Genomic DNA, 23,593 nt, shown 5'->3' with positions numbered 1-23,593 from the left:
AGGATGTTTATTTTTTTGCTGCGTTTACAAGGAGTACTGGTAATGAGTCAATGTGCAGGGTTATAAGGTAATTGAGGTAATACTGTATTTACATGTGGGTCGGGGTAAAAGTGACTAGGCAATCAGGATAGATATTAAACAGAGTAGCGGAAGCGTGTGTGAAAGTGTTTTTCTACCCAATTGTTTGGTATCCAATTGGTAGCTACAGTCTTGTCTCATCGCTTCAACTCCCGTACGGACTCTGGAGAGGCGAAGGTTGAGACCCATGGGTTCCCCTAAACACGACCCAACAAGTGCACTGCTTCTTGACACATAGCCCGCTTAATCTGGAAGCCAGCCACACCAATGTGTCGGAGAAAACACCCTGCGACCGTGTCAGCGTGCATGCGCCCGGCCTGCCACAGGAGTCGCTAGAGCGCAATGGGACAAGGTCATCCCTGCTGGCCAAACCCTCCCCTAACCCGGATGACGCTGGGCCAATTGTGCGCCACTCCTTGGGTCTCCCGGTCGCGGCCGGCTGCGACAGAGCCTGGACTCGAACTAGGATCTCTAGTGGCACAGTTAGCAACTGCGATGCAGTGCCTTAGACCACTGCGCCACTCTGGAGGCCCGTGTGTGTGTTTGACTGTCAGTGTGAGTGAGTGTGTATTGAGTCACTGCAAGAGAGTCCGTGCAATACAGGGTCACTGCAAATAGTCCGGGTAGCCATTTGACTGACTGTTCAGCAGTCTTATTGCTTGTGGGTCGAAGCTGTTCAGGGTACTTTTGGTCCCAGATTTGGCGCTCCGGTACTGCTTGCTGTGCGGTAGCAGAGTGAAGTCCATTGCTGGGGTCTTTGACAATTTCCAGGGCCTTCCTTTGACACCGCCTGGTATAGAGGTCCTGGATAACAGATAGCTTGGCCCCGGTGATGTACTGGGCCATCCGCACTATCCTCTGTAGCGCCTTGCGGTCGGATGCCAATCGGTGATGCAGCCAGTCAGGATGCTCTCAATGATGCAGCTTTAGAATTTTTTATGGCTCTGAGAGCCCATGACACATCTTTTCAGCCTCCTGAGGGGGGAGAGGTGTTATTGTGCCCTCTTCACGACTGTGTTGCTGTGTATGGACAATGTTAATTCCTTAGTGATGTGGACACCGAGGAAGTTGACGCTCTCGACCTGCTCCACTACAGCCCTGTTGAAGGGACGAAGACATGTTATTAAAAGATGGGTGTGATAGGTGTGTGGGGTTGTTCTTCTTAATGGTGTCTGAACACCCATAGTTCATCAAGATTTGCTCAACATTCCATTGAATTGGTGTATTATAACCTTTTCCTGTCTGCCTGTCATAGGCCTAGTCTGTGGATGCAGTCTGAAAACATTTAAACAAGCATGTCCTGTCAACACTCACTTAACAAACTAGGTTCAACTGGTTTGGTGAGCGATTGTCAACAGTATACTTTTTGCTTAGTGTTTTATTCTCTTGCGTTTCTTCTCACCCTCTCTTCTCATGTCCTCCATTGAGCTCAATGTCGTCATTCCCCAGTTGTCAGACTCAGACAGGGTTTCTCTTCCCCCACTTCAAATTCCTTTTGCAGAACCCGGAATTAGGTTTTCTCGTTCAAATATTTTTTATTGAACACACACAGGAATGGTGAATAGGTATAAAAGGCAGGTATTGGAATTAGGTTTTCTGATTGTGTTTGATACGTACAGTCTATGCAAATACCGAGCTGAGAAACATCCAGTTTCAGTTCTCTTTTTTGCTAGTTTGATTTTCTTTGTTTACATTATGAAATGATTGTTATCTGGAGGTGAAAAGCCTCTGTGGATCAACTGTGTTTTGTAGGATTGCTCAAGTACAGGCCCTGGCAAATTTCCGTCAACACACCAAATACATTGATAAGCCTAGTTCAGAACCAGATAAATGTAGTAACTGAACATTTCTCTTTCTCTTTTTGTCTGTCCAGGTCCTGCTGTAGTTCTGGTCTGTCTCCAGTCTCCTGTCTAAATGGCGATAGCACGCCAGTTTGGATTACTATTGTGGAAGAACTACCTTCAGCAGGTGGGTGGTATAGGGAGAACTACCTTCAGCAGGTGGGTGGTATGGGGAGAACTACCTTCAGCAGGTGGGTGGTATAGGGAGAACTACCTTCAGCAGGTGGGTGGTATAGGGAGAACTACCTTCAGCAGGTGGGTGGTATAGGGAGAACTACCTTCAGCAGGTGGGTGGTATAGGGAGAACTACCTTCAGCAGGTGGGTGGTGTGGGGAGAACTACCTTCAGCAGGTGGGTGGTGTGGGGAGAACTACCTTCAGCAGGTGGGTGGTATAGGGAGAACTACCTTCAGCATGTGGGTGGTATAGGGAGAACTACCTTCAGCATGTGGGTGGTATAGGGAGAACTACCTTCAGCAGGTGGGTGGTGTGGGGAGAACTACCTTCAGCAGGTGGGTGGTGTGGGGAGAACTACCTTCAGCAGGTGGGTGGTGTGGGGAGAACTACCTTCAGCATGTGGGTGGTGTGAGGAGAACTACCTTCAGCTGGTGGGTGGTATGGGGAGAACTACCTTCAGCAGGTGGGTGGTGTGGGGAGAACTACCTTCAGCAGGTGGGTGGTGTGGGGAGAACTACCTTCAGCAGGTGGGTGGTGTGGGGAGAACTACCTTCAGCAGGTGGGTGGTATGGGGAGAACTACCTTCAGCAGGTGGGTGGTGTGGGGAGAACTACCTTCAGCAGGTGGGTGGTGTGGGGAGAACTACCTTCAGCAGGTGGGTGGTGTGGGGAGAACTACCTTCAGCAGGTGGGTGGTGTGGGGAGAACTACCTTCAGCAGGTGGGTGGTATGGGGAGAACTACCTTCAGCAGGTGGGTGGTATGGGGAGAACTACCTTCAGCAGGTGGGTGGTATGGGGAGAACTACCTTCAGCAGGTGGGTGGTATGGGGAGAACTACCTTCAGCAGGTGGGTGGTATGGGGAGAACTACCTTCAGCAGGTGGGTGGTATGGGGAGAACTACCTTCAGCAGGTGGGTGGTGTGGGGAGAACTACCTTCAGCAGGTGGGTGGTGTGGGGAGAACTACCTTCAGCAGGTGGGTGGTGTGGGGAGAACTACCTTCAGCAGGTGGGTGGTGTGGGGAGAACTACCTTCAGCAGGTGGGTGGTGTGGGGAGAACTACCTTCAGCAGGTGGGTGGTGTGGGGAGAACTACCTTCAGCAGGTGGGTGGTATGGGGAGAACTACCTTCAGCAGGTGGGTGGTGTGGGGAGAACTACCTTCAGCAGGTGGGTGGTGTGGGGAGAACTACCTTCAGCAGGTGGGTGGTGTGGGGAGAACTACCTTCAGCAGGTGGGTGGTGTGGGGAGAACTACCTTCAGCAGGTGGGTGGTGTGGGGAGAACTACCTTCAGCAGGTGGGTGGTGTGGGGAGAACTACCTTCAGCAGGTGGGTGGTGTGGGGAGAACTACCTTCAGCAGGTGGGTGGTGTGGGGAGAACTACCTTCAGCAGGTGGGTGGTGTGGGGAGAACTACCTTCAGCAGGTGGGTGGTGTGGGGGATATTGAATGTAAATGTTCAGGGGGATGCTACAGTTATCCATCTGAATAAGATCTATAACTTTATTGTGAATTGTACTTTGCAGAGTGAAATGTTTACAGTACTATTTAATAATAATAATAATAATACATGGGGCTTATATAGCGCTTTTCTTGTAAGAAAAACAGGAGTGAAGACGTCAGACTTAACAAAAACATGAATAAAGAGAGGGGTTGGCTCAAAGAAGGTAAAGAGTGTGATGTTTCAGTGTATGGGGAGGGTTGGGGTTTGTATACAAACCTGGTTTAGGGTAAGGGGCGGGATTGGGGTTGTATACAATACTGGTTTAGGGTAAGGGGTGGGATTGGGGTTGTATACAATACTGGTTTAGGGTAAGGGGCGGGATTGGGTTTGTATACAAACCTGGTTTAGGGTAAGGGGTGGGATTGGGGTTGTATACAATACTGGTTTAGGGTAAGGGGCGGGATTGGGGTTGTATACAATACTGGTTTAGGGTAAGGGGCGGGATTGGGGTTGTATACAATACTGGTTTAGGGTAAGGGTTGGGATTGGGGTTGTATACAAAACTGGTTTAGGGTAAGGGGCGGGATTGGGGTTGTATACAAACCTGGTTTAGGGTAAGGGTTGGGATTGGGGTTGTATACAATACTGGTTTAGGGTAAGGGGCGGGATTGGGGTTCTATACAAAACTGGTTTACGGTTAGATCGTGGACTGAAGGGAGGGAGTTCCAGAGCCTAAGAGCAACCCTGGAGAAGGCCTGTTGCTGAAGCTCTGGAGCTTGGACCTGGGGATGACAAGGTGTCCTGCAGTGGTGGAACAGAGTGCGTGTATGGGTTGGTAGGGGAGAAGGTCTGAGAGGTAAGGGGGGTTAAGGTGGTGAAGGGCTTTGTAGGTCAGAAGGAGGATCTTGTAATCAATGCGTTTGGAGTCAGGGAACCAGTGGAGTTTACGGAGGACAGGGGTGATATGCTGCCAGGATTGTGGGTGAGGAGTCGGGCTGCAGAGTTTTGAACCATTTGAAGCTTATGGAGGGAGTTTGAGTTGATACTGAGTGTAGTAAGTTGCTGTAGTCAAGACGGGGGGAGATGAGTGCATGTATTGTTTGTCAAGACAATGAGTGAATGAGTGAAAAGGAGTTAGCATGATAGCACAAACAGATCTGGGACCAGTCTAGATTGTAACCAAGTAAATGGTTAAAGGCCTCGTCTACAAGCTGATGTGTCCACAACACATTGCATGTTGTTGACAAACAGTGACACAGCCACAGGTTCTGTCACAAGACTGTCTTGACCCATTTTTGGTCTAGCAGCCCCGTAGTTCTATCAATCCTTAGGGAAATCAATGTTTGCAGATAAATTCAGTCAATTCGGGAAGTGTTTCAATTGAAAACTCTTTGAAGTAGCTTTTCATTTAAATGAGAAATTATTGATAGTATATGCAAATGTTTTTCTATTCATGAATTGGAATTTCAGTGTACTTCCTCACTTCAATTCGAATTGACCCCAACTCTGCCTCCAACATTGATTTATCATGTGACAAGTTCTATTAGAGGTTAGCGACGGGACATGAAAGCCTGGTGCGTATCTTGGCTGTTGTGTTGTTGTTACACTGAAACGTGTTAAGGTGGAGGTCAAAAAGTAGTCATCTGAAATCTAAATTACCTTGCCGTCTTTTGTGTTCCAAATGATATATAGAAATGGTAACTTTGCCATCCCACCACTAACCACTAGGTTTCATGGTAACCACTAGGTTTCATGGTAACCACTAGGTTTCATGGTAACCACTAGGTTTCATGGTAACCACTAGGTTTCATGGTAACCACTAGGTTTCATGGTGACCACTAGGTTTCATGGTGACCACTAGGTTTCATGGTGACCACTAGGTTTCATGGTGACCACTAGGTTTCATGGTGACCACTAGGTTTCATGGTGACCACTAGGTTTCATGGTGACCACTAGGTTTCATGGTGTGGATGAATTGACCAGTTCTTTAAACGACTGTTGTGAGTGATTTAATATGTGATGGTTTGATATAGCCACCTATCCAAGCTTTGTAGTTTCACAAATCCTGGGCCTGTATTTGTGAAGTGTCTCAGAGTAGGAGTGATGATCAAGGATCAGTTTAGTCTTTTCAATAGTAATACATGGACCTGATCTTAGATCAGCACTCCTACTTTGAGACTCTTTATGAATACGGTCCCTGAAAGATATCTCTGACGACCCTCAGTCTTGATATATCACCAAGCTTCATGCTGCATTGAAACAGAAGGTGGTGAAACACATTGGGCTGGGATATTTATTCACTGATGAAAGATTGAATTGAATGGTAAGTAAATACACTTCTGTAGTCTTTCTTGTGTGTGTATATATGATGTGCTGGTGTGTTTGGGTTTGTTTCAGAGTAGTTTGGGCTGTTTATTAACGATAGCTCCTCACAATGGCTCTCATATCAAAGACTTAGTCAAAACCCTTCACAAATCTGGGAGGGTGGTTGCACAACGAAACACACACGACAATGTCACACCACAGTTCCTCATGTTATTGTGTGTAGCTGCTTCCATTTCCTTCTTTCTGCCTCCCTTTTAAGATTGTTGTTTCATTACCATTAATAACCTCTTGAAGCTAGGGGGCAGAATTTTTATGTTTGGAAAAATAACCTTTCCATTGTAAGCTGCCTATTTCTCAGGTCCAGATGCTAGAATATGTATATAATTGACAGAGTAGGATAGAAAACACTCTAAAGTTTCCAAAACTGTCCAAATATTGTCTGTGAGTTTAACAGAACTGATTTTGCAGGTTGAAAACCTGAGGAAATCCAACCCGGAAGTGACTTCTATTTTGAAAAATCACTGTTCCATTGCCTGCCTTTCGTCCATTTAAAGGGATATCAACCAGATTCCTTTTCCTGTGGCTTCCTCAGGGTGTGAACTGTCTTTAGACATAGTTTCAAGCTTTTATTTTGAAAAATTAGCGAGATTTATCAAAACGCGTCAGTGGATACACGGATGTCCCTCCATTAGTTGTTGTGCGTGACACTCGTTGCTCAACATTTTCTTTCTCTCCAGTATTGAATAGTTTACGGTCCGGTTGAAATATTATCGATTATTGATGTTAAAAACAACCTGAGGATTGATTATTAAAAACGTTTGAGGGGCCTCCCGGGTGGCGCAGTGGTCTAGTAGCTGCGCCACCAGAGTCTCTGGGTTCGCGCCCAGGCTCTTTCGCAGCCGGCCGCGACCGGGAGGTCCGTGGTGCGACGCACAATTGGGCTATCGTCGTCCGGGCTAGGGAGGGTTTGGCCGGTAGGGATATCCTTGTCTCATCGCGCTCCAGCGACTCCTGTGGCGGGCCGGGCGCAGTACGCGCTAACCAAGGGGGCCAGGTGCACAGTGTTTCCTCCGACACATTGGTGCGGCTGGCTTCCGGGTTGGAGGCGCGCTGTGTTAAGAAGCAGTGCGGCTTGGTTGGGTTGTGCTTCGGAGGACGCGTGGCTTTCGACCTTCGTCTCTCCCGAGCCCGTACGGGAGTTGTAGCGATGAGACAAGATAGTAATTACTAGCGATTGGATACCACGAAAATTGGGGAGAAAAGGGGAGAAAAAAAACAACAAATAAAAAACGTTTGACATGTTTTTACGACCTTTACGGATACTATATGGAATTTTCGTCAAGCCTTGATGACTTGCCTAAGGCTGTGGAATACTGAACATAACGCGCCAAACAAATGGAGGTATTTTGATATAAAAAAAATTCTTTATCGAACAAAAGGAACGTTTATTGTGTAATTGGGAGTCTCGTGAGTGCAAACATCCGAAGATCATCAAAGGTAAGCGATTAATTTAATTGCTTTTCTGGCTTTCGTGACCATTCTACATGGCTGCTAGGTGTTCTTACTGTTTTGTCTAGTGATCGATAAACTCAAACGCTTGGATTGCTTTCGCTGTAAAGCATATTTTCAAAATCTGACACGACAGGTGGATTAACAACAAGCTAAGCTGTGTTTTGCAATATTGCATTTGTGATTTCATGATTTATTAATATTTGTAGCAATTTTTTGTATTTGGCGCTCTGCAATTCAGAGGTTGTTTACGAAAATTATCCTGCTAAAGGGATCCTTGCGTAAAGAAGTTTTAACCCACACTCCTGGAGACTCCATTGAGCGCAGGCAGGAAAAGGGTCTCTATCTTGGACCCATCACAGAGACACTGCAGAGTGCATGTGAGGTTCATACCAGGTAACCAGGGATTGACCCAGAGAGAACTGCTCTGTGAGGGTCAAAGTCTGTATTCAAAAATGATCTGAGTAGGTGGAGTAGTAGGAGTGGTGATCTTAGATCAGGTGAAATTCTGTCTTTGTAATAGTATTCCTTTAGATCTAAAAGGCAACATTTATCCTATATTAGCACTCCTACTGTGAGACTATTGCTAAAGTACATAGTTAGCTCACTATTGTTAATACAGACCCTAAAGTACATAGTTAGCTGATGCAATGAGTTCATTGTAAGGGAACTAGGGGAAAAGGGAACTTATACAGTAGAAAATATGTTAAGTCTAGGATTTAAGAGTATTAATCGATGCATTGCTGGAAAGTTTGCTCGCATTCTTTTTGCATCCAAAATGTAAAAAAATTGGTAGGGGTAAAGCCATTTGAATTCAATCATAGATGACATTTTAAGAATCATTTCTATGTAGCCTAGAATTCAATGTAGGTCTGATCTTGTTTGTTTTGCGTATTGATCCCTCACTATGAAGAGCATCGGGATGTTTTGGATGTTATTTATTTTCAGAAACGTTTCCATTATTTTGGATTTCTCTTTTAGATAGTATACTGAATGTGTATCATACTGTAGGTGTTCTGAGATTACACATGGTCTTCCTTGTATGTGTAGATAGTTTGTTTCCCCTTCATGTTTTGCCAGGGTTGTGTTCATTAGGGCACACTGTATTAAAACGTTTCAAAATATTATGCAATGGAAAATAAAAACTATTCTTACTGGACCAGTCCAGGTAGTCCTTCCCTGTTTCAATCAGTTTTTCTGTTTACTCCTGAATGAGCACAACCCAGACCTAGACATTAGATGCTAGCTAGACTGTAGCAGGCTGTGTAACTCGTATCTTGTTCAACTGGTTGTGCAGTAATCCCCGTGAAACAGAGTTCATATCAAATTTTATTTGTCACATTCATTGTAAACAACAGATGTAGACTAACAGTGAAATGCTTACTTACGGGCCCTTCACAACAATGCAGAGAGGAGAATAAATAGAACATTTCCAGAAATATGAAATCACGCGGAATAAATACATAATGAGTAACGATAACTTGGCTATCTACACAGTGTACTAGTGCCGAGTCGATGTGCAGGGTTACGAGTAGAGGTCGACCGACTTTGATTTTTCAACGCCGATACCGATTTATTGGAGGACCAAAAAAAGACGATACCGATTAATCGGTCGATTTAAAAAATATATATTTTTAAATATATATTTGTAATAATGACAATTACAACAATACCAAATGAACACTTTTATTTTAACTTAATATAATACATCAATAAAATCAATTTAATGCAAAAACACAGTGTTGGAGAAGAAAGTAAAAGTGCAATATGTGCCATGTAAAAAAGCTCACGTTTAATTTCCCTGCTCAGAACATGAGAACATATGAAAGCTGGTGGTTCAATATTCCCAGTTAAGAAGTTTTAGGTTGTAGTTATTATAGGAGTTAATTTCTCTCTATACCATTTGTATTTCATATACCTTTTGGCTATTGGATGTTCTTATAGGCACTATAGTATTGCCAGCCTAATCTCTGGAGTTGATAGGCTTGAAGTCATAAACAGCGCTGTGCTTCAAGCGTTGCTAAGAGCTGCTGGCAAACACAGTAAAGTGTTTGAATTAATGCTTACGAGCTTGCTGCTGCCTACCACCGCTCAGTCAGACTGCTCTATCAAATATCAAATCATAGACTTAATATAATAAACACAGAAATACGAGCCTTAGGTCATTAATATGGTAAAATACGGAAACTATCATTTCGAAAACAAAACAGTTATTCTTTCAGTGAAATACGGAACCGTTCCGTATTTTATCGAACGGGTGGCAACCCTAAGTCTAAGTATTGCTGTTACATTGCGCAACCTTCAATGTTATGTAATAATTATGTACAATTCTGGCAAATTAATTACGGTCACATAGTTCGCAACGAGCTTGGCGGCCCAAACTGTTGCATATACCCTGACTCTGCTTGCACCGAACGCAAGAGAAGTGACACAATTTCCCTAGTTAATATTGCCTGCTAACATTATTGTTATTATTATTATTAATATATATTTTTTAATTAAATTAAAAATATATACTTCTGTGTATTGATTTTAATTAATGCATTGATGTTTTTGGTTAGGTACATTTGTGCAACGATTGTGCTTTTTTCGCGAATGCGCTTTTGTTAAATCATCACCCGTTTGGCGAAGTTGAAGTAGGCTGTGATTCGATGATAAATTAACAGGCACCGCATTGATTATATGCAATGCAGGACAAGCTAGTTAACTACACATGGTTGATGATATTACTAGGTTAACTATTGATTATGTGAAGATTGATTGTTTTTTATAAGATAAGTTTAATGCTAGCTAGCAACTTACCTTGGCTCCTTGCAGCCACAAGGTCCTTTTGACGCGGCACTCAGGTGGTCTGCCTGCTATGCAGTTTCCTCGTGGATTGAAATGTAATCGGCCATAATCGGCCCTAATTAATCGGCCATGCCGAATAATCGGTCGGCCTCTAGTTATGAGGTACAGTGAATTCGGAAATTATTCAGACCACTTGACTTTTTCCACATTTTGTTACATTACAATTTTATTATAAAATTGATTGAATTGTTCCCCCCCCCCCATCAATCTACACCCCATAATAACAAAGCAAAAACAGGTTTTTAGGAAAAACTGATTATCACATTTACAGAATTATTCAGACCCTTTACTCAGTACTTTGTTAAAGCATCTTTGGCAGCGATTACACCCTCAGGTCTTCTTGGGTATGACGCTACAAGCTTGGCACACCTATATTTGGGGAGTTTCTCCCATTCTTCTCTGCAGAACCTCACAAGCTCTGTCAGGTTGGATGGGGAGCGTCGCTGTACAGCTATTTTCAGGTCTTTCCAGATATGTTCGATCGGGTTCAAGTCTGGGTTCTGGCTAGGCCACTCAAGGACATTCAAAGACTTGTCCCAAAGGCACTCCTGCGTTGTCTTGGCTGTGTGCTTAGGGTCGTTGTCCTGTTGGAAGGTAAACCTTCGCCCCAGTCTGAGGTCCTGACCACTCCGGAGCAGGTTTTCATCAAGATTCTCTCTGTACTGTTCTTCTTTTATCTTTCCCTCCATCCTGACTAGTCTCCCAGTCCATGCCACTGAAAAACATCCCCACAGCATGATGCTGCCACCACCATGCTTCACCTTAGGGATGGTGCCAGGTTTCCTCCAGACGTGATGCTTGGCATTCAGGCCAAAGAGTTCAATCTTGGTTTCATTGGACCAGGGAATCTTGTTTCTCATGGTCTGAGAATCTTTAGGTGCCATTTGGCAAACTCCCAGTGGGCTGTCATGCACCTTTTTACTGAGGATTGGCTTCAGTCTGTTCACTCTACCATAAAGGCCTGATTCGGTGGAGGGGTGCAGAGATTGTTGTCCTCCTGGAAGGTTATCCAATCTCCACAGAGGAACTCTGGACCTCTGTCAGTGACCATCGGGTTCTTGGTCACCTCCCTGACCAAGGCACTTCTCCCCCGATTGCTCAGTTTGGCCGGGCGGCCTGCTCTAGGAAGAGTCTTGGGGGTTCCAAACTTCTTCCATTTAAGAATGATGGAGGCCACTGTGTTCTTGGGGACCTTCAATGCTGCAGAAATGTTTTGGTACCCTTCCTCAGACATGTGTCTCAACATAATCCTGTCTCTGCGCTCTACGGACTAATCCTTCAACCTCATGGCTTGGTTTTTACTCTGACTTGTACTGTCAACTGTGGGACCTTATATAGACAGGTGTGTGCACTGTAATTGAGGTAGATGCTGTATGTACATATAGGTAGGGATAAAGTGACTAGGCAACAGGATAGATAATAAACAGTAGCAGCAAACTATGTCACGAGTCGGTGCAGGTGCAATGGGGTCAATGCAGATTGTCCAGGTAGCAATTGGTTAACGATTTAGTAGTCTTATGGCTTGGGGGTAGAAGCTATTCAGGATTCTGTTGGTTCCAGACTTGGTGCATCGGTACCGCTTGCCACATACGAGGAGTGTCAGCCGGCATAGTAGGATTCGATTTTAGTCCTGTTGTCCCAGTACCATCGCCACGTGGACTCAGTGGCACCATGAAACTGTCTTTTGGATACTGTTGTTCTCTATGGTACACACTCACTCTGTATGGCAATGTCTCCAGAAATATCTGTTTAGGTTCAGCCCTGACCTGTGAGAATGAGATGAGAGCATCTCCACTGTGATAACTGAACACTGTCCAAGCTGCTGCTTTCTCCAGTCTCTGTACAAGGGGTGGCCTTCACATATCCTATGGTGCATCGGTACCGTGCGGTAGCGGAGCGAACAGTATCACTTGGGTGGCTGGAGTCTTTGACACTGCTTGGTATAGAGGTCCTGGATGGCAGAGAGCTCGGCCCCAATGATGTACTGGACCGTACGCGCTGCTCTCTGTAGCACTTTGAGGTCGGATGCCAAGCAGTTGGCATACCAAGCGGTGATGCAGCCAGTCAAGATGCTCTCTATTGTGCAGCTGTATAACGTTTTGAAGATTTGAGGGCCCATGCCAAATCTTTTCTGTCTCATGAGGGGGAAGAGGCGTTGTTGTGCCTTCTTTACGACTGTGTTGGTGTGTGTGTGGACCCTGATAATATTTTAGTGATGTGGACACCGAGGAACTTGAAGTTCTCGACCCCGCCCTGTCGATGTGGATGGGGGAGTGCTCGGCCCTCTTTTTCCTTTTAGTCCAGGATCAGCTCCTTTTTCTTGCTGAAATTGAGGGAGAGGTTGTTGTTCTGGCACCACGCTGCCAGGTCGCTTACCTCTTCCCTGTAGACTGTCTCATAGTCGGTGATCAGGCCAACCACACTTGTGTTGTCAGCAAACTTAATGATGGTGTTGGAGTCATGGGTGAAGAGGGAGTAGAGGAGGGAACAAAGCAAATACCACTGAGGGGCAACCGTGTTGAGGGTTAGTGTGGCGAATGTGTTGTTGCCTACCCTCACCACCTTGGCAAGGCCCGTCAGGAAGACCAGGATCCAGTTGAAGAGGGAGGTGTGCAGTCCAAAGGTCCTGAGCTTAGTGATGAGCTTGGAGGGCACTGTTTTGTTAAATGCTGAGCTGTAGTCAAGGTTGACAATGTCAGTGAAGACACTAGCCAGCTCGTCAGCGCATGCTCTGAGCACGCAACCTGGTAATCCGTCTGAATGTTAACCTGTTTAAAGGTCTTACTCACATCGGCTACGGAGAGCGTGATCATACAGATCCGGAGCAGCTGGTGCTTTCATGCATGGTTCAGTGTTGCTGGCCTCGAAGCAAGAATAGGAATGTAGCACGTCTGGTGTGCTCACGTTAATCTTTGTAATCATGATAGTTTGCAAGCCCTGAGGAGCGTCAGCCGGCATAGTAGGATTCGATTTTAGTCCTGTTGTCCCAGTACCATCGCCACGTGGACTCAGTGGCCCCATGAAACTGTCTTTTGGATACTGCTGTTCTATATGGTACACACTCACTCTGTATGGCAATGTCTCCAGAAATATCTGTTTAGGTTCAGCCCTGACCTGTGAGAATGAGATGAGAGAATCTCCACTGTGATAACTGAACACTGTCCAAGCTGCTGCTTTCTCCAGTCACTGTACAAGGGGTGGCCTTCACATATTCTATGAGCAGAGGAACTTCTGAAATGCACCATATCTCTCCTATGAGCATTCAAATAATTGATGTCTCGACTCAGCTGGTCAAATGGCAGCTTGGACATTTCATCTAACATTTAAATCACCAATGTTCTTCTGAAACTATGGAAATGTACATTACAGTACTGTTAATGGATCGTTTTTTTCAGTCTGAGCCACCTCCGGTGTGTCAGAGTAGGTCATAGAGAGAATTCCTATTCGATAGTAATCACTTTGATTTACTATCTACTGAGTCCAGGCTTTTGATGATTTAGGTGACGAATGTTCTGTCATGCACAGCTCACTGATCTTTCTCCCTCTCCCTCTCTTCTCTTTCTAAAATCATTGCAGATGTTCCTCTACCACTTTGTTTCTTTCCTCTGCCAATACATCCTTTCTCTCCCCTCTACAGAAGCGTCAGATCCTGGTGACTCTCGTGGAGATCGCCCTGCCCCTGCTCTTCTCGGGCATCCTCATCGTGCTGCGCGAGAACGTGCCCTTCAAGGACTACCCCAACGCCACGCTCTACCAGAGCTTCTCTGTGGATGGCCTGCAGTACCCACTGGACAACTACCATCACTACCAGTTGGCCTACGTGCCAGGCAACGCCAGTGTGGTGCGGCAGGTGGCGGAGGACGTGCAGCGCAGCCTGGACCCCGTCATCAGTTCAGGTGAGTAAAGGAGAGAGTGTGAGGGCTGTGCTGCCCTACCAAGCAGAAATGATGTGATGATGAAGATAATAATGATGATGGTTTAGATGGGAACGGATGTTGAGTATGACTAAAACCTCTGAACACAAGATGTTCCTCTGCTGGAGAAAACATACTGTCTTTATCATGAAAACGAGCTCAGTTCTGCCAGTGTAAGTACGTCCTACAGTGAGAGGCCATCTCATAGACAGGAGATGGGGTTGGTCTGCCAAGGCTTTGTAGCCTGTGTCTGTGTTCTGTTGTGAGGTGACTGGGACCATATCTCTGTGCTGGTCACTGTGTCCTGCACGGAGTGGAACCTTATAATGGATACAAAAATGGATGGAAAACCTAATGCAAATGTACAGTTTAGCTTGGGTTGCCCAGGTGTAGTCAGTGTGTCATTGTCTCGAACAGAGAACATTATTGGCTTTGATGAGTTCAAGTTAATTTGGTGTTACTTACAGCGTGTTTGTGTGACAGCTTGTTACTGCGTCCTGTTCTGTGAATGATGACCCCTCCGCTGCCCTTAGCTGTTCAGAGGACAATTGTGTCATTTAAGTCCAGATTTGGGAGATTCTATAAGCATGGACCTGTAAAGATCATTGGCTGTAGTGTTAAAGAAAGCCCTGAGCATTTGAAACCCAGTCACATACAATACTGTTACTGTAATGACTCCACTTTCCCTGGAAAGCAAAGCCCATATTGCCGTTCATCGAAATGAATCACACTTTTGTCCCAGTGCCACTGTAGGTAAATGATCTCTTCCCGTGGCTTGCATTTTGCCAATTACACTGTATGATAGGCATTAGGGGTGGATGTTGCTGTTTCTGTAACCAGTGGCACAGCTTTGATACTGTAAAGGCGAATCTCTATTCAATAGGAATCTACTATGTTATAGTTAAACCTGTTTCACTGCCTTATGTGTTGTTGTACTGTTGTAGGCTGATCTATTCAATATGAATCTACAAATATTGTTATAGTAGGCCCAGTAGCCTGTTATAGTAGGCCCAGTAGCCTGTTATAGTAGGCCCAGTAGCCTGTTATAGTAGGCCCAGTAGCCTGTTATAGTAGGCCCAGTAGCCTGTAATAGTAGGCCCAGTAGCCTGTGCCACTGTTTGATGCTATTGCAGATATATAGGTAGCTGCCAAAATAAAAAATTTGAAAGCAGGTGCTTCCATACAGGTGTGATTCCTGAGTTAATTAAGCAATGAACATCCCATTATGCTTAGGGGCATGTATAAAAATGCTGGGCAGGGAATTTATTTTGGCTACCATAGCTATGCCATCCGTTTTGTCACCAAATCCCCTTATACCACCCACCACTGCGACCTGTATGCTCTAGTCGGCTGGCCCTCGCTACATATTCGTCGCCAGACCCACTGGCTCCAGTTCATCTATAAGTTTGCTAGGTAAAGCTCCGCCTTATCTCAGCTCACTGGTCACGATAACAACACCCATAGCACGCACTCCCACAGGTATATCTCACTGGTCATCCCCAAAGGTCACACCTCCTTTGGCCGCCTTTCCTTCCAGTTCTCTGCTGCCAATGACTGGAACGAATTGCAAAAAAATCGCTGAAGCTGGAGACTTATACTTCCCTCTTTAACTTTAAACATCAGCTATCTGAACAGCTAACCGATCGCTGCAGCTGTACATAGCCCACCTGTAAATAGCCCACCCAATCTACCTACCTCATCCCCATATTGTTTTTATTTACTTTTCTGCTCTTTTGCACACCAGTATTTCTACTTGCACATCATCATCTGCTCTTCTATCACTCCAGTGTTAATTTGCTAAATTGTAATTACTCTGCTACTATGCTCTATTTATTGCCTTACCTCCTCACGCCATTTGCACACACTGTATATAGACTTTCTTTTTTCCTTTTTGTATTATTGACTGTACTTTTGTTTATATCCATGTGTAACTCTGTGTTGTTGTTTGTGTCACACTGTTTAGCTTTATCTTGGCCAGGTCGCAGTTGCAAATGAGAACTTGTTCTCAACTAGCCTACCTGGTTAAATAAAGGTGAAAAGAAAGAAAGTAGGATGGCAATGCCCCCATCCACAGGGCACCAGTGGTCACTGAATGGTTCGATGAGCATAAAAACGAACCATATGCCATGGCTGTCTCAGTCACCAGATATGTTTTAATTTTAAAACATTTATTTCACCTTTATTTAACCAGGTAGGCTAGTTGAGAACAAGCTGATATGACAACAGCCAGTGAAAGTGCAGGGTGCCAAATTCAAAACAGAAATCTCATAATTAAAATTCCTCAGACATACACGTATTTCACACCATTTTAAAGATACACTTCTTGTTAATCCCACCACCGTGTCCGATTTCAAATAGGCTTTTCGGCGAAAGCACCCCAAACGATTATGTTAGGTCAGAGCCAAGTCACAGAAAAACACAGCTATTTTTCCAGCCAAAGAGTGGAGTCACAAAAATCAGAAATAGAGATATAATTAATCACTAACCTTTGATGATCTTCATCAGATGACACTCATAGGACTTCATGTTACACAATACATGTATGTTTTGTTCGATAAAGTTCATATTTATATCCAAAAATCTTAGTTTACATTGGCGCGTTATGTTCAGTAATGTTCTGCCTCCAAACATCCAGTGATTTTGCAGAGAGCCACATCAATTTACAGAAATACTCATAATAAACATTGCTAAAAGATACAAGTATTAAACATGGAACTTTAGATAAACTTACTCCTTAATGCAACCACTGTGTCAGATAATTATTATTTATTTTTTTACGGAAAAAACACACCATGCTATAATCTGAGTACAGCGCTCAGAGCCCAAACAAGCCATAAAGATATCCGCCATGTGTAGTCAACAGAAGTCAGAAATAGCATTATAAATATTCACTTACCTTTGATCATCATCAGAATGCACTCCCAGGAATCCCAGTTCCACAATAAATGTTTGTTTTGTTTGATATAGTCCATAATTTATGTCCAAATACCTTCATCTTGTCCGTGCGTTCAGTCCAGTAATCCACATTCATGACGCGCAGGTCAGACGAAAAGTCAAACAATTCCATTACAGTTCGTAGAAACATGTCAAACGATGTATAGAATCAATCTTTAGGATGTTTTTAACATAAATCTTCAATAATGTTTCAACCGGAGAATTCCTTTGTCTTCAGAAATGCGATGGAAAGCAGGTCGCTCTCACGTGAGCGCGCATGTTCAGCTCGTGCCAGACACCTGACTCGAACTCTCCTTCTCTCATTCTTCACAGTAGAAGCATCAAACAAGGTTCTAAAGACTGTTGACATCTAGTGGAAGCCTTAGGAAGTGTAAAATGATCAATATCCCACTGTATATTGGATAGGCAAACCTACAAACCTCAGAGTTCCCACTTCCTGGTTGGACTTTTTCTCAGGTTTTTGCCTGCCATATGAGTTCTGTTATACTCACAGACATCATTCAAACAGTTTTAGAAACTTCAGAGTGTTTTCTATCCAATAGTAATAATAATATTACTATTGGATAGAAAACACTCTGAAGTTTCATAAGCATATATTAGCATCTGGGAAAGAGTAGGAGGCAGTTTACTCTGGGTACCTTTTCACCCAAGCTACACAATACTGCCACCCAGCCATAAGAAGTTAAACACTGGAATGGTAGATGTGCAGAAGATGAATGTGAAAGTATAGATACTGGGGTGCAAAGGAGCAAGATAGATAGATAAATAAATAAATAAATACAGTATGGGAATGAGGTAGATAGATGGGCTGTTTTACAGATGGGCTATGTACAGGTGCAGTGATCTGTGAGCTGCTCTGACAGCTGGTGCTTAAAGCTAGTGAGGAACATATGAGTCTCCAGCTTCAGAGATTTTTGCAGTTCGTTCCAGTCATTGGCATCAGAGAACTGGAAGGAAAGGCGACCAAAGGAGAAATTGGCTTTGGGGGTGACCAGTGAGATATACCTGCTGGAGTGCGTGCTACGGGTGGGTGCTGCTATGGTGACCAGTGAGCTGAGATTAGGCGGGGCTTTACCTAGCAGAGACTTGTAGATAACCTGTAGCCAGTGGGTTTGGGGATGAGTATGAAGCGAGGGCCAACCAACGAGAGCGTACAGGTCGCAGTGGTGGGTAGTATATGGGGCTTTGGTGATAAAATGGATGGCACTGTGACAGACTGCATCCAATTAGTTGAGTAGAGTGTTGGAGGCTATTTTATAGATGACATCGCCGAAGTCGCGGATCGGTAGGATAGTCAGTTTTACGAGGGTATGTTTGGCGGCATGAGTGAAGGATGCTTTGTTGCGATATAGGAAGCCTATTCTAGATTTAATTTTGGATTGGAGATGCTTAATTTGAGTCTGGAAGGAGAGTTTACAGTCTAACCAGACACCTAGGTATTTGTAGTTGTCCACGTATTCTAAGTCAGAGCCGTCCAGAGTAGTGATGCTGGACGGGCGAGCAGGTGCGGGCAGTGATCGATTGAATAGCATGCATTTAGTTTTACTTGCATTTAAGAGCAGTTGGAGGCCACGGAAGGAGTGTTGTATGGCATTGAAGCTCGTCTGGAGGTTAGTTAACACAGTGTTCAAAGAAGGGCCAGAAGTATACAGAATGGTGTCGTCTGCGTAGAGGTGGATCAGAGATTCACCAGCAGCAAGAGCGACATCATTGATGTATACAGAGAAGAGAGTCGGCCCGAGAATTGAAACCTGTGGCACCCCCATAGAGACTGCCAGAGGTCCGGACAACAGGCCCTCCGATTTGACACACTGAACTCTATCTGAGAAGTAGTTGGTAAACCAGGCGAGGCAATCATTTGAGAAACCAAGGCTGTGGTTTCTGCCAATAAGAATGTGGTGATTGACAGAGTCGAAAGCCCTGGCCCGGTCGATGAATACGGCTGCACAGTATTGTTTCTTATCAATGGCGGTTATGATATTGTTTAGGACCTTGAGTGTGGCTAAGGTGCACCCATGACCAGCTCTGAATCCAGATTGCATAGCGGAGAAGGTACGGTGGGATTCAAAATGGTCGTTAATCTGTTTGTTAACTTGGCTTTCGAAGACCTTAGACAGGGTAGGATAGATATAGGTCTGTAGCAGTTTGGGTCTAGAGTGTCTCACCCCCTTTGAAGAGGGGGATGATCGCAGCAGCTTTCCAATCTTTGGGAATCTCAGACGATACGAAAGAGAGGTTGAACAGGCTAGTAATAGGGGTGCAACAATTTTGGCAGATAATTTTAGAGAGTGTCCAGATTGTCTAGCGCGGCTGATTTGTGGGGGTCCAGATTTTGCAGCTCTTTCAGAACATTAGCTACCTGGATTTGGGTGAAGGAGAAATGGTGGGGGATATCAACCCAATTGAACACTTATGGGATATTCTGGAGCGGTGCTTGAGACAGCGTTTTCCATCAACAAAACACCAAATGATGGAATTTCTCGATGAAGAACAGTGTCTCATCCCTCCAATAGAGTTCCAGACACTTGTAGAATGTATGCCACGGTGCATTGAAGCTGTTCTGGCTCATGGTGGCCCAACGCCCTATTATGTTGGTGTTTCCTTTATTTTGGCGGTTACATGTCGACTCATTTATGCAGTGTGACTGAATGTTGTTGTGGTAGTATATCATGTACCATTATTCTATATAACTGGATGTTGTTGTGGTAGTAAAGCACATACCACTGCCCTGGTGTTATTGAAGGCTCGCATACCAGCCTCAGCTGTCCTGGGAATACTGGTTCCTCCAGAAATGGCACCTGACTCCTCAGGCAACATGTAAGGGCCAGCCCTGCCAGTCTCTTCACTATCTGATTCAGATGGGGAGGCGGGGGAGATGGAGAGGCGCTCACCCCAGTAGCCTGTCAGTCTGGTGCCGCAGGACGGATGCGCGCTCACACACACACACACACACACACGCACACACACACGCGCGCACACACACACACACACACACACACACACACACACACACACACACACACACACACACACACACACACACACACACACACACACACACACACACACACACACACACACACACACACACACACACACACACACACACACACACACACACACAAAATAGCCCATCTGAGATCAACGCTCTGAATAATTTAGATTGTGAGAGGAGGGGGAAGGGAGCGGTCACTATGGAGGTTTAGAATGTCATGCATAACTCTTAACAGGGTATGACACGTTAAAATGTATGCACATCTTGTAATAGATTATACAAATACACTTTACAAAAATATAAATGCAACATGGAACAATTTCAGCGATTCTACTGAGTTCATAGAAGGATATCAATCAATTGAAATAAACAAATTCGGCCCTAATCTATGCATTTCACATCACTTGGCAGGGGCGCAGCCGTGGGTGTGCTGGGGAGTTATTCCCCACAAAAGGGCCCCACTCAGACGATCCCGCCAGGTGAAGAAGAGAATGTGGAAGTCCTGGGCTGGTGTGGTTACACGTGGTCTGCGCTTGTGAGGCTGGTTGCCAAATTCTCTAAAATGACATTGGAGGCGGCATATGGTAGAGAAATTAACATTAAATTATCTGGGAACAACTCTGCTGGACATTCCTGAAGTCAGCATGCCAATTGCATACTCCCTCAACTTGAGACATCTGTGGCATTGTGTTGTGTGACACAACTTTAGTGGCCTTTTTTTGTCCCCAGCACAAGGTGCACCTGTGTATTGATCATGCTTTTTAATCAGCTTCTTGATAAGCTGCTGCTGTCAGGTGGATGGATTTTCTTGGCAAAGGAGAAATGCTCACTAACAGGGGTGTAAACAAATTTGGTCACACAATTGGAGAGAAATAAGCTTTTTGTGCGTATGAAACATTTCTGGAATTTTTTAAATTTCAGCTCATGAAACATGGGACCAACACTTTACATGTTGCATTTCTATTTTTGTTCAGTATAGAATCAATATGAAAAAGGGACAGGAAAAAAAATATAAACTCAGCAAAAAAAGAGACGTCCCCTTTTCAGGATTTTGTCTTTCAAAGATAATTAGTAAAATCCAAATAATTTCACAGATCTTCATTGTAAAGGGTTTAAACACTGTTTCTCATGCTTGTTCAATGAACCATATACAATTAATGAACATGCACCTGTGGAACGATCGTTAAGACACTAACAGCTTACAGACAGTAGGCAATTAAGGTCACAGTTATGAAAACTTAGGACACTAAGGAGGCCTTTCTACTGACTCTGAAAAACACCAAAAGAAAGATGCCCAGGGTCCCTGCTCATCTGCGTGAACGTACCTTAGGCATGCTGCATGGAGGCATGAGCACTGCAGATGTGCCCAGGGCAATATATTGCAATGTCCGTACTGTGAGACGCGTAAGATAGCGCTACAGGGAGACAGGACGGACAGCTGATCGTCCTCGTAATGGCAGAGGATCGGTACTTCCGAACATCACACCTGCAGGACAGGTACAGGATGGCAACAACAACTGCCCGAGCTACACCAGGAATGCACAATCCCTCCATCAGTGCTCAGACTGTCTGCAATAGGCTGAGAGAGGCTGAACTGAGGCCTCGATTTCAACATACTCAGAACAGAACAGCCTGTGTGACTGTTCTGTTCCTGTTGTAAAGCAGGTCCTCACCAGACATCACCGGCAACTACGTCGCTTATGGGCACAAACCCACCGTCGCTGGACCAGACAGGACTGGCAAAAAGTGCTCTTCACTGACGAGTTGCGGTTTTGTCTCACCAGGGGTGATGGTCGGATTTGCGTTTATCATCGAAGGAATGAACGTTTCACCAAGGCCTGTACTCTGGAGCGGGATTTATTTGGAGGTGGAGGTGGTGTGTCACAGCGTCATCGAACTGAGCTTGTTGTCATTGCAGGCACTCTCAACGCTGTGCGTTACAGGGAAGACATCCTCCTCCCTCATGTGGTACCCTTCCAGCAGGCTCATCCTGACATGACCCTCCAGCATGACAATGCCACTAGCCATACTGCTCATTCTGTGTGTGATTTCCTGCAAGACAGGAATGTCAGTGTTCTGCCATGGCCAGCGAAAAGCCTGGATCTCAATCACATTGAGCACGTCTGGGACCTGTTGGATCGGAGGGTGAGGGCTAGGGCCGTTGCCCTCTCAGAAATGTCTGGGTCTTTGCAGGTGCCTTGGTGGAAGAGTGGGGTAACATCTCACAGCAAGAACTGGCCAGTCTGGTGCAGTCAATGAGGAGGAGCTGGTGGCAGCAGATACTGACTGCTACTTTTGATTTTGAACTGTTTTAGAGTGAGAGGGCCTGTGTGTGCATGTGTATGTGGGCCTGAATACCAGTGCTCAAGATAAGATTAGCAGAGTATGTTGAAATCGATGGGAGCGGTAGACAAATCTATAAATGAATGGAAAACATATTTTGAGCTCAAGATATGATATTATTTGTTTTCTGTAACTGGAACACGGGGTGAAAGTGAGGCTTATTTCACAACTTCACTGTGTCTATATCATGCCACTGTTATATGAGCCTGTTGTGTGTTCAGCTGGCTTTCAAACCAGGGTAGTACAGAGAGAGGATCTGTCTGTCTGTCTTTGCCTGTGTGACTGTTCTGTTCCTGCCACTTGTTTCTCTTCTTACTGTATGTCTCCATGTCAACTGGTAGAATTCACAAGGTTAATTAAGGACCCGCCCCTTTTTTTCAATTTTCGCCTAAAATTACTTTCCCTAATCTAATTGCCTGTAGTTCAGGCCCAGAAGCAAGGATTTGCATATTCTTGGTACCATTTGAAATGAATCACTTTGAAGTTTGTGGAAATGTGAAAGGAATGTAAGAGAATATAACACAATAGATCTGGTAAAAGATAATACAAAGAAAAACAACAACATTATTTTGTATTTTTTTTGTACCATATTTGAAATGCAAGAGAAAGGCCATAATGTATTATTCCAGCCCATGTGCAATTTAGATTTTGGCCACTAGATGTCAGCAGTGTATGTGAAACGTTTTAGACTGATCCAATGAATTATTGTATTTAAAAAAAATCAAGACTGCCCAAATGTGCCTTATACACTGCTCAAAAAAATAAAGGGAACACTTAAACAACACAATGTAACTCCAAGTCAATCACACTTCTGTGAAATCAAACTGTCCACTTAGGAAGCAACACTGATTGACAATACATTTCATATGCTGTTGTGCAAATGGAATAGACAAAAGGTGGAAATTATAGGCAATTAGCAAGACACCCCCAAAAAAGGAGTGATTCTGCAGGTGGTGACCACAGACAACTTCTCAGTTCCTATGCTTCCTGGCTGATGTTTTGGTCACTTTTGAATGCTGGCGGTGCTCTCACTCTAGTGGTAGCATGAGACGGAGTCTACAACCCACACAACTGGCTCAGGTAGTGCAGCTCATCCAGGATGGCACATCAATGCGAGCTGTGGCAAAAAGGTTTGCTGTGTCTGTCAGCGTAAAAATGACCTCCAG

The 23,593-nt window shown here is 44.7% G+C and overlaps 1 protein-coding gene across 1 annotated transcript in view; it reads left to right on the top strand.

Annotated features, from left to right (window-relative positions):
• abca3b (ATP-binding cassette, sub-family A (ABC1), member 3b) overlaps positions 1 to 23,593 on the top strand; it is a 90,163-nt gene that overhangs the window by 4,549 nt on the left and 62,021 nt on the right. Inside the window, exons 2-3 of the mRNA XM_055898681.1 lie at positions 1,952 to 2,046; positions 13,858 to 14,116. Coding sequence (XP_055754656.1) covers positions 1,993 to 2,046; positions 13,858 to 14,116 — 313 coding nt within the window. The 5' untranslated portion in view covers positions 1,952 to 1,992. The remainder of the gene's footprint in view (positions 1 to 1,951; positions 2,047 to 13,857; positions 14,117 to 23,593) is intronic.

This window comes from Salvelinus fontinalis, chromosome 34 (assembly GCF_029448725.1).
Source record: "Salvelinus fontinalis isolate EN_2023a chromosome 34, ASM2944872v1, whole genome shotgun sequence".
Taxonomy (NCBI): domain Eukaryota; kingdom Metazoa; phylum Chordata; class Actinopteri; order Salmoniformes; family Salmonidae; genus Salvelinus; species Salvelinus fontinalis.
This window is presented reverse-complemented; position numbering and strand designations above follow the sequence as displayed.